The sequence below is a fragment of the Asterias rubens genome, chromosome 3 (genome assembly GCF_902459465.1).
Source record: "Asterias rubens chromosome 3, eAstRub1.3, whole genome shotgun sequence".
Lineage (NCBI taxonomy): Eukaryota > Metazoa > Echinodermata > Asteroidea > Forcipulatida > Asteriidae > Asterias > Asterias rubens.
The window spans coordinates 22,677,764-22,688,647 of NC_047064.1; the positions used below are offsets into that span (position 1 = coordinate 22,677,764).

Consider the following 10,884-nt stretch of genomic DNA (forward strand, 5'->3'; position numbering starts at 1 on the left):
CAGACAGTGGGAGGGTTGAGTTTGTCTATGGGTTAACCACTATGGCCCTTTTCGAATTCACGGCTTTGCCTCCAAATTGGGTTCAGGCCTTTGTTTTGACAATAATTGCCATGCTTTGCGCATGCTCTTAGTGCTTCAGACGAGAGATGTTTCAACTTTCTCTAAATTTGTGTTTGCTTTCATCACATGAAAGAGCAAGCCACATGGATATTTATTGTATGTTTTTGTTGAAGTAATCTTTCTTATATCCTTGCCTACAAAATGATCACAATGTTCTACAATTGTTTGCAGTTCAGTATATTCTTTTAAACAGCATACATTTTCATGAATACTATTTGGCATGAGCACAAATTACTTGTTACGAAGCCAGTGCATCTTTAAACGTGACCAATTGGCTTGAAGATGATTTCGCCTAATTAGTTGTTTGTTCATTTGGTGGAGGTGGCTTAACAAAAGGAATAAATAAATTCCGTTTTAACACTTTTTTTATTTCCGAAATATCAACAGTTCTTTGATTTACTCTTTGACACTAAGCACTTTTCTCCAGTTAGCAGAGCCACGCAATTAAGCCAAGTTAAGTAGAAATTTCAGCGGTTTCATTTTTATGTATAATCCAACTCATTATGTTGTCTTTTATTGTATGTATTTTTGTGTATAATCCAACTCATTATGTTGTCTTTTATTGTATGTATTTTTGTGTAATCGATGAATTTATGAAATTTATTTCTATATTTTGTGATCATTGAGGTTTCTCGGTCCATTTAATCAAAAATAACTATTAAATTTCAATTTCACGAATCCCTCCATCAAAAACTTAATGCAGTCATGATTTCGTTCCCCACTTTAAGGTTTCGTTCCAGTCAACATGCGAGACTACATTCTCACCATTCTCCAGGTGAGCGTCTTCTACCTATTTACAATTGATGGAATCAATTGGTTGACCAACCTCTTGCTGTTGGCTTTTACGAAATACAATCTCTGCGACCTAATGAACTTAACTTATCTTATTTGACCAGTCAATGCTAAACAGTAGTGTTGAAATTGAATTACTCCTTGTGTCTGGCATCGAATGCCTATTTTTCAGCAAGCCCACCCCCCCCCCCCCCCCCCCCCCTTACGACAAAGCTAGAAACCACTCTTGGTACAAGAAGAAAACATTTAAGTTGAAAATAACTCAGGGAAGCTGAAGGTAGGATTTCTTAAAAAAAAAAACAGTCTAGATTTGCAGGATGGAGGGATGCGACAGATCATAAAAGGGACGGTAAAAGTTGAGTTGTTAACAATTTGGCCGAGAAAACTCGCAAAGTAAAGGGTATGGTTGATTCCTGTAATGCTTATACTGAACATGCCAAAAAAGGTTTCATAGCAAGATTTTATTTTAAACAGATCGTTGGTGTTCTTGTTTACTGTCATTAAAGTGCAACAGTCGCCCGACGGCAGACACGCACAAAAGAACAACGGACATTGCTGCAAATAACACGTATTAACATCACCTTGCCTGTTTGATGTGTTCAAATAAATAGTAAACAAATATTACGGTTTTGTTGTTGAGCTTTCATTAAACGAACTAATTTGAACTAAAACTTCACCTGCGTAAAGGACTAGTACTTTCCTATTTTGTTCAACTTGTTCATGGGTATGACACTATTATTTTTCACATCTATCTCTGTATGTACGGCGGTCTGGGTGCGCAGCAGTTGAGTCTTATTTGGGTTGGCCATTGAAACAAAGTTTGCCATGACCAGGCTGTCTAAGACTGCTTTAATAAATGTATTGATGTAGGTGAACAAAAGAGAGTTTGCTTGTAAAGTAGTCTTAAAATGGATCAAAGGTTCTTTTTAGCCTGAACATCTGACGTCACTCTTCGAGGCCAGCAATCGAGACTCGTGAGGATACGTCAGATACCAGCCTGACTGGATACTGGCAGATGTGGAAAGCTTACGTCACTGCACGGTTATCCAATGAAATCATTGTATCAAATTGAATAGTTGGGCATGTAATACCACCAGTGCATGTCTTTTTTCGTAGCGGATAAAGACGGGACCATCCTAGGGCGCCCTACTTAAAGATCTTTATTGTCGTTAAAGTCAACTTGTGCCGTCCACTATTGTCTTCTTGGGCTAGCTATCGTGTAAATTATCATACCCAAAGAAATTAAAATCTCTTTTAAATTTCCGGTAAATGTTATTTATATCTAGTTTTGGTATATCTTGATAGTAAAGTGCCATTTCGTTGGTGCTGTTCGTTGGGCTGCTTCCCTCGTTGCTAGGAAACGTCACAAGTTTTTCTATTTCAGCAAGTTTGAATAGGTAGTCGACGTCAGTTTGCAGTGACTCAATTTTCCCTATGAACGTGTAGTTGATGTGACATGGGAAACACCTGTGTAGAATGGGATTCCAGTGTTGGTTTGATGACTTCGTTTTGGGATCACCAACAAACTTCACAAAATCTGAGAAGGATATGTTGTAGTTCTCCCCTTGGTCTTTGTCTCCAGCCGTTGATTTGTTGATGTACTCTTTCACATATCGAATCCACGCATACCAAGGGATTCGACCGTCATTTTCAGGATTGACGGCAAGTTTATTTTTAAAAGCTGAGAGTAGCCTGGAGAACGGGTTCCTAACGAATAGAAACTTGGTGTAATTGGCCAAGATGTATTGCGTATCTTGACCGTCATAGGTGTGTAGAAGTCGTAGTCTGCTCATTGCGCCTCTTTGTATGAAGGTCTGGTTCCCGATGGATGTGTCGTCCATGATTCCCTTTAGTACCAGGAAGACTCTGATCCAACTCGTACTAGCTACCTTCGGGACGTGGCAGTAGACCAGACGATATTTATCGTCGACTATAAAATGGCTGAGAGCTCTTCTACGGATTGTGCGATTGACATCCGCGTCTCCTAAGGCCATCTTGCAACCAGCTTGTAGTTGGTGCAGACGTTGCATTTGGATGGCTGCTTGTCGTTGCATAAAGTCATCGTTGCTAGGATGACCTGTTCGGATTGGCTGCTGTGTACACAAATAGAAAAGTTTAAATTGGACTTCATCAACTTTCCTTTTTGTTTGTTTTTTTAAAAACAAACAAACAAACTCCAACAAACCAACAAACAACCCAACAAACACCCAAATACCCCAACCATCATAATATTTTTACAGTGAATGTACAATTGTGGATCTTCAACATTATTGGCCTACTTTCTATAAACTTGAAAGTAGTTTTTGCGACAAATATTTCCGTCTCAGAAATTCTGCCACAGTGCCATTTCCGCACGACATCCGATCTCGATTTATTTCACATCGGGTGCAAGAACAATCAACATTAGTCGCACTTTCTGAACGTGTACAAAAGCAAAGGCAAACTTCAAAAGGCTTTCTGTGTAACCACGTGACTATAGCTGCTTTTTATAATGTTGAGTTTCCTTAATGATTGTTTGGGATTGATTGGGGTCCTATTGGACAAAAGGAAATGAAGATACACACAGTTAACACAAACAAACAAAGGAGCGCCCTCACTTTGTCAAATCTAGACAGGCTACTAAAAAAAAATGTTTTCTGTATCTTGAGGCAAATTAAAGTTGTGTGTTTTGTATGAATCTGATACAAAGTGTTTCTTAAAACTTGAATTGATTGTGGCTTATTGAAGTTTAGGAGGATTTGTCATCAACAATTAATCTTACACTTTGTAGAGGAACTCGACCACCCGAAGCTCCTTCTGGAGGATGGACTGGTATGCGGCGGATATCTAGAGAATATCACGTTTAAAAATAGTAGAGAAAAACAGAATATATACCTTCACAATGACGTGTTCCATGTCAGGCGTAAAACAACAAGTTTGAGAGTCTAGCTCAAAAGCTATCTTTGCAAAACATGTTTTCACATACGACCACCCTTACCCCCCCCCCCCCCCACCACCTAGAGCCTGCAGCCTCCCATGATTGTAGTGTTATTGGGTTAGCTTGATTTACTGCAAAAATTACTCCCATACCTATTCCCCAGGGTTGTATGGTCTAAATCAAACTCGCATTCACCAGCAACAACATTGCGCAAGGGTGGTTTTTGAAACTTGAGAGGAAATCATATATAGATTATATTTATTTCTGACACAACCACAACAATTTGTATAGTTTTAAACCCTACATGCATTGGCCGCGTAACCTTGGCTTATACCAAGAGGGCAACCATGTTTCAGGGTCTTTTTTGGCAAGGTGGATACAACTTAAAGAAGTGCATTTTTCATCGTAATAATGTTATAGTGTTATAATGGTTAGCATTATTTTCTGATTATTAATAACAGCTTTATGAAATTTGGCCCTGCTCACTTCTGCTTAGCAGACATTGACGATGTTTTTTTCTGCTGAAGCAACTCAATGAATTTGTGCCCAGTTTGCTCATTGATAAGAGGCCATCATGAGTCGCTAGTTTGCTCATTGATAAGAGGCCATCATGAGTCGCTAGTTTGCTCATTGATAAGAGGCCATCATGAGTCGCTAGTTTGCTCATTGATAAGAGGCCATCATGAGTCGCTAGTTTGCTTGTTGATAAGAGGCCATCATGAGTCGCTAGTTTGCTCGTTGATAAGAGGCCATCATGAGTCGTTAAGTTTGAGCCAACCTCTAGAACTGACAAATAAGTAGGCATGCATAATTCACATTTTACTGTAACACAGTACTCTTGTACCTGCCGGGATGAAGTTTCATAAGTCTCGAGTATGTCTTAATTTGGTATCAGGCTTCTTACTACGGCAGCTTGTGATTTTCAAATTATCTATAAAAAAAGTGATAATTTATTTCAAATATTCTTTACCCGGGAGTACTGGTAGTGTTATTATAACGAACTAATTTCACAGTGGGTGAAAATTAGTTTTAAATGATTGCTATATTGCGTGCAATGAATATAACAATGGGTAGAGGCATTATAGACTGTGCACGTCTTGCGCGTTTTCGAAATCCCGGGCGGATGTCTGAAATAAGAAATAAATATTTTAATACTTGACTTGAGAAGGTGCAACCCATATCTTTGTGACAGATCTTGTTTGGGATGTTTAACATTGTTTCAATGTTTTCAACACTTTTTTTCTGCTTTTATCATTTGAAACTGTGTACCAAATTGCCATACGGGAAAATTTACTTTCACGCATTTTTGTAAAAAAATAATTAAAAAAGATAACGGAATATTTTATTTAATAGAAAACATGTAGTCTTCGTTCAAGTTATTTCCTTCATTTTCGATACCTCTGAGACTTGCACCGTCTGCGGTGAAGTGTCAAAAGGCACACACAGTTAAACAAATCACTGTGCAATAGTTGTGATTGGCCTATTGAGTATCTAATTTGATCTGTGGGTGGATGTTTGCACGAGTTGACAAAAACCTACCTACTTGATAAGAGAAAATACAGCCTCGGTAATATGACTGAGCCGGGAGTCCGTTGAGCGGAAGTTTGAGGGGAAATGGGATAACTTGTTGTAGTTCATACAAGGAATGTATTTCTCTTAAACAAGGATGAATGAAATAGAAAGCCTCTGATTATGGAACATGATCAATTTGATAAACCGCCGTTTAGCCTAGATTCTTGAAAAGTCAATTTTTTTCAATCGAAAGTCACCCTTATTGATTAGCGTCAGAAACTTAAGGTGCGAAGCTCCCTTTTTAGTTTTTGACTCGTTTTTTAATATTAATTCCCGTACCATTTCATTTTCTTACAAAACAACACACTTTGTGGAGTTTGTGTGTGTATAGGAGATACTAATTTGGATTCCTGGCTGGTCGAGTACACATTTTGCCGAAAATGTTAGTACACAAAAAGGAACAATAATCAAGGACTGGTTTGTCTTGCAGCCTCAGTTTGGCTGCAGCCTCGGTTTGGTTAAAATTGGTTTGAATGGTTATAGTTGAAAGGTCATCCCGGCAGTCTGATTATGTGAAGATTATGTGCAGAGTGGTTTAGTCTGGTAATGGACACTAGGGCTTACCTTCATGAGATTTAGAAATGTTGATGTTCGCCTGAATGAACAGAAAGATGACTACAGCTGAGCACAGTCCCGTGATGAGAACCATAACAAGTCGGAGGTGTCTCCCGCGTAAGAACATGATACAGATTCAGAGGGGAGACTCCGCAACTTAGAACATCAGAGGGGAAACTCCACAGCATGGAATAGCTGTATGATGGCGACAGAATTCCCTGTTATACAAAAATGAGAATATTGGATGAGAAAATTGACATTTCACCGTGTCATGGAAAGTAGTTTGGTTTTCCCCTTAAAGTTGGATTCTGACTGTAACCCGAACGCTCCTCTCGTTGGAGCATTTTGTAGCTTGAATATTATGCTGTTATTTGCAATCCAATCTTGTCTCGTTGCTGAGGTTAAAATGTTGACTGTAGTCAGAGATGGTCTCATATGAAATATCAACCCACTCCTCCAGATGTCAAACAGATTAAATACTTCGTAATTTTGTGCCAATCACCGTGAAGTTGACGTCTACATTTTTTTTTCATTTTGTATGAACCCTCTATAGGGGAAGTTTGCGCTTGAGTGACGCTAATATAAAATAATTGTATGAGATGCTCATTCTGAAAAAAAAACCCACCAAAAACAAACAAGCAATTTTAAAAGGGTAAGGTACCAATCAGTGAAATGCCATTAACTCAGATTTCTGTTTTTAAGACAACAGTTTAAGCAATGTGCAGAATTTTGTTGAAGCGTTTCTCTTTTCGATTGGGTGCTCTGACTTGAATACTAATATTGATGACGGCCTGTCACCATGACTTTCTCAGAGCAGTGGTCTGATCAAGTGATTGTGCAAAAGACGTCAATTTAAAAGTCCGTGAACTCATTGTGTGTACGGGGGATGTTGCCAAGAAGTTTAATACAGACAAAAGATGAACAGTTGGAGCTCCTTGATTACAAACCAGGGACTTACAAATAGCGTCCCTGCTGGGTCAAGATCCAAAGAAGTTGACTGTCAAATTAAATGCTGCATCAATTTAAAATATTGACTTACTGAGACATCTTTGTTCTCCGATTTGACCTTATTGGCTTAAGGCCTTTTCGTAACTGCATATATTGGGCTACGGCTCAGGCTTTAGTTACCAATATAAAAAACAACAACACGCACTTCCGGTGCGGGACCCGAAAACCATTGATTTCGAAATGGGCATGCGGCACCCGCGAACTCAGCCATGACCTTTGACCTCCTTCAGCTGTTTACATGTAAAGGTTGCTGATTGAGTAAAATAAAAAACACTGAATACCCTGTCAATGCATAAATGAATAAATAAGTATAATAAATACAAAATAACAGTGACTATTCTTAGCGTATCTCAACTGTCTATAGGGTCACAGTCATCACACCTATACCCCGCATCATTGAATAGTCACCCTTGAAGCCCTCCGGTCATCAAATCATATCAAATCAATTTAATAAAGTCAAAGTTGGGATCGAACTCGACACCAGCAACCTTTTCCCCTTGTGTCATCCCATCAACAACAAAAAGTACATCGACATGGATGGGAGAAAAATCGAATGGAATCTAGTGGAGGTCACTGCTAGACTTGTGGACAACACCGCGATACGTCTGCTAAACCGCGTGACTTCTACTTGAGCCATAGAAAACGGTCAATCGATCGATCGTAACATTTATGTATGGCACCATATTTTAGTCCCATATTGTACATTTCTATATGGTACAGTCACACGAGGACCGTTTACCACGACAAAAACGACTTGTCAACAAGACTACTGGTCCTATTTGCGGTCATACTATAAAGTCTCGGTCTCGTGACCTTCACCATGGCTCCCTGCAGGTCGCTACCAGGCGATATGTCAACTGAAACTGTGTCAGACCAGGGGCAGAGACATGCAATGTCTAGCAGAATAATTTAGATCAAACGCTCGATCCACATGTCTTTTCTTGTGTTCCGAAATGAAGAGATGCAGAGATGCAAACATTTTTGTGCGACGAAACCAAAAGCTTGAAAGTCGCCATCATACAGTAATGTTCTGTGCCTTCTTTAGATTTTACAAACGGACAAAAGGCAAAGTTTTTAAACCAACGTAACTTTTTGAGACAAATATAAAAAGACCAAAATAAAAAGACCTTTCGAGAGCAACTACTAAGCAAAACAAGAAAACTTGATCAAAAAGTATTGCAAACACTTAAAGTAAATTAACCCACCTTAAATGTGCTTTGCTCGCATTCAATTCAAAAGTGTTTTTGTATGGAAAGGGAACAGGGATTGTTTGCCATGGAGACGTACACAAGCTTCCTTATGTATAGAAACACCACTCTAGCCAGGATGTAAATTCTATTTCTAGCATAAAGCGTGTTAGCGATAATTAGGACGAGTGACACGATACCTTCTATAACGGCGTTGGATCCGTGGCCCGCTGTAGGGCCCCAGAATAATTAATCAAAGATGCTCTCTTCTGCAACGGAGTACACCATTTTATTAGCGTATCACACTACATTTTACACAGTTTTAATATTTTGATGTTGTTTGAATAAATATTTATTAATTGTGGCACGTGCTTCGCACAGCCCTTCCCTGATCTGCGCATCGTTAAGGAAAATAAAGATCATCTATTGCAATATTCCTATTGTTATTCCTACAGCCAATATTACTCTATTCTCCTTGATTTTTGCTCTTTTTAAGTTTACGGTTCACGGACACTAACAAGAATCACGGCTAAGGATTAAGTCTTCACACGGGCAGGCAGTATACACTATTGGTAATTACCCAAAATAATTATTAGCATAAAACCTTTACTTGGTAACGAGTAATGGGTAGAGGTTGATAGTATAAAACATTGTGAGAAACGGCTCCCTCTACAGCAACGTAGTTTTCGAAAAAGAAGTAATTTTCCACGAATTTGATTTCGAGACCTCAGATTTAGAATTTGAGGTCTCGAAATCAAGCATCTGAAAGCACACAGCTTCGTGTGACCACGGTGCGACAAGGTTGTTTTTTTCATTCATTAATATCTCGCAACTTCGACGACCGATTAAGCTCAAATTTTCACAGGTTTGTTATTTTATCCATATGTTGAGATACACCAAGTGGGAAGACTGGTTTTTAGACAATTCCCAATAGTGACCAGGGTCTTTAACCCCCCCCCCCCCCACCCCACCCCCCTAACGGCACACAGCTCCTTAATAAAAACATCAGCTCCTTCTAAAAAGTTCATAGTCAAAAGAGGACATCTAACTGCCTAGCTGGTTGAGTAAACTTACCTCGATTCATATATCGGGAGTCCTCCAGTTCGGATTTTTTTCTGAAAAGAGCAAACATTCTTGGCGGTTGATGATGAGCACCGTGGAGAGCCAATTGAACCGGACAATAGTTCTATCGTTGGAAGCATCACTGCACGATCTCCCCGCCCCACTACGTTCATGCACCGTTGTAAATCAAACGGCCCCAGGCTCCTTTTGACGTGTAGCTAGCTTATAAGGTACAGTATGCACGGACTTCCGTTGTTTCGCATATCAAAACACTGACATTGACCTTAGCTAGTCATGGAATTACACAGGTCTGGCTTCTAGATTTGGGTTTCTATTTCACACAAATCACAGGCAGTTGTTATCACATTACGGGGTCTGCGCGGGGAAGTCAAGGCATCATGTGAACACCGGCATTGAACAAAACAAAATAACAGTTTAGTATTGTTTTGGTCAACATTTCCGAATCCTTTGCTTAATTTTTGTGTGTGTCAAGTAATATTTCTGATCACGATTGTTACCCTTAGCAACATGTGGCGAGTTATTTTTTTTTATTACTAGTTGAATGCACCAAGCTATAACTTGATAACCGTTTTGACTTCGCTGTAGCGGCTGTTTCTGGTCAGAGACTACACCTACAAAAGGTCGATGACTGGCATTTCTGACACCGATCGGTAGGGGGCGTTTTTCATTGGCGGTCTCACATCAGAGCCAATTTTAATTTTGACGGTACTGAGAAGAATAATCTTGAAGCTTGTGATTGGTTTAGGTTTAAGGGGGTAGTTACTGTTTTACGTTTTTCTTGTCATTATTTTCATTTAAACTTGCTAATTATGTAAACATGTTATTGGTGTTAAAACAGCTTACCCGTGTTATCATAAACATACGAATTAAAGACGTTGCCATAAATAAATATAAACACCTATTCATTTGATCAAATATTGCTAAAACCATTTCAACTTATTAGGAGTGTGCATTTACCATCCAGCAAAGCACGCAGGTTGTTAATCATTCACATCAATCATCTTTACCCTCGCAGGTACCCATTCACTCCTGGATGACGGGAAGCAATGACGGTAGTGTCTTGCCCAGGGATTCAACAATCTTGACTGGGATTCGAACCCACTCCACACCGAAACACCAATACGATAAATTCAATGCCATATATAAACCAATCGGCATCAAACATTTCAGACATACATAGGTTCCCCTGGGCGATTGGACTGCAGTTAAAAATAATTATTATATAAATACTCTTCCGGGTCGAAATGTACAGATGTCACCCGCTGTTACCTCGACGCCTGGATATATTTTGCGGTCTTATGTTGCTGTTTTCTCAACAAGTAGCAGACATAAGAACAACCTAAAATGTTTACCGGCGATTTTTGTTACACCTTTCTTGATAATGTGCCTATAATCAGCATGACATTGATGAAAAGAACAATCTAAAGAGAGATGTTCTCAATTTAACCCGCCTTGAGGAACTTTTCCAAAGAAATTGCACCCCCCTCCCCGTTGCAATTAGTTTCACCATGTATAATTAATTAGCATCTATTTCCACTCTATGAAGCCCAAAATCTGCTCACGCGTCGGCCGAAGCGTATCGTCACCTCCACCTGCATAAAACAAATCTCTCTCCATGTAGTTATATTTATGCACGACCACGTTGACTTC

The 10,884-nt window shown here is 39.3% G+C and overlaps 1 protein-coding gene across 2 annotated transcripts; it reads right to left on the bottom strand.

Annotated features, from left to right (window-relative positions):
- Nucleotides 1–1,106: 1,106 nt before the first annotated feature.
- On the bottom strand, nucleotides 1,107–9,600 carry LOC117288145 (carbohydrate sulfotransferase 11-like). 2 transcript variants are annotated; one of them, XM_033768853.1, is made up of 4 exons: nucleotides 9,226–9,600; nucleotides 5,966–6,174; nucleotides 3,674–3,738; nucleotides 1,107–3,005 (listed from the first exon to the last, which is right to left on the bottom strand). In XM_033768853.1, exons 2-4 carry the CDS (start codon nucleotides 6,081–6,083, stop codon nucleotides 2,121–2,123), a joined length of 1,068 nt encoding a protein of 355 aa, XP_033624744.1. In that variant the 5' UTR covers nucleotides 6,084–6,174; nucleotides 9,226–9,600; the 3' UTR covers nucleotides 1,107–2,120. The 2 variants fall into 2 exon arrangements, with proteins under 2 accessions (XP_033624744.1, XP_033624745.1); XM_033768854.1 differs by lacking the exons at nucleotides 3,674–3,738; nucleotides 9,226–9,600 and having other exon boundaries at nucleotides 5,966–6,047.
- Between the last annotated feature and the right edge of the window lie 1,284 nt (nucleotides 9,601–10,884).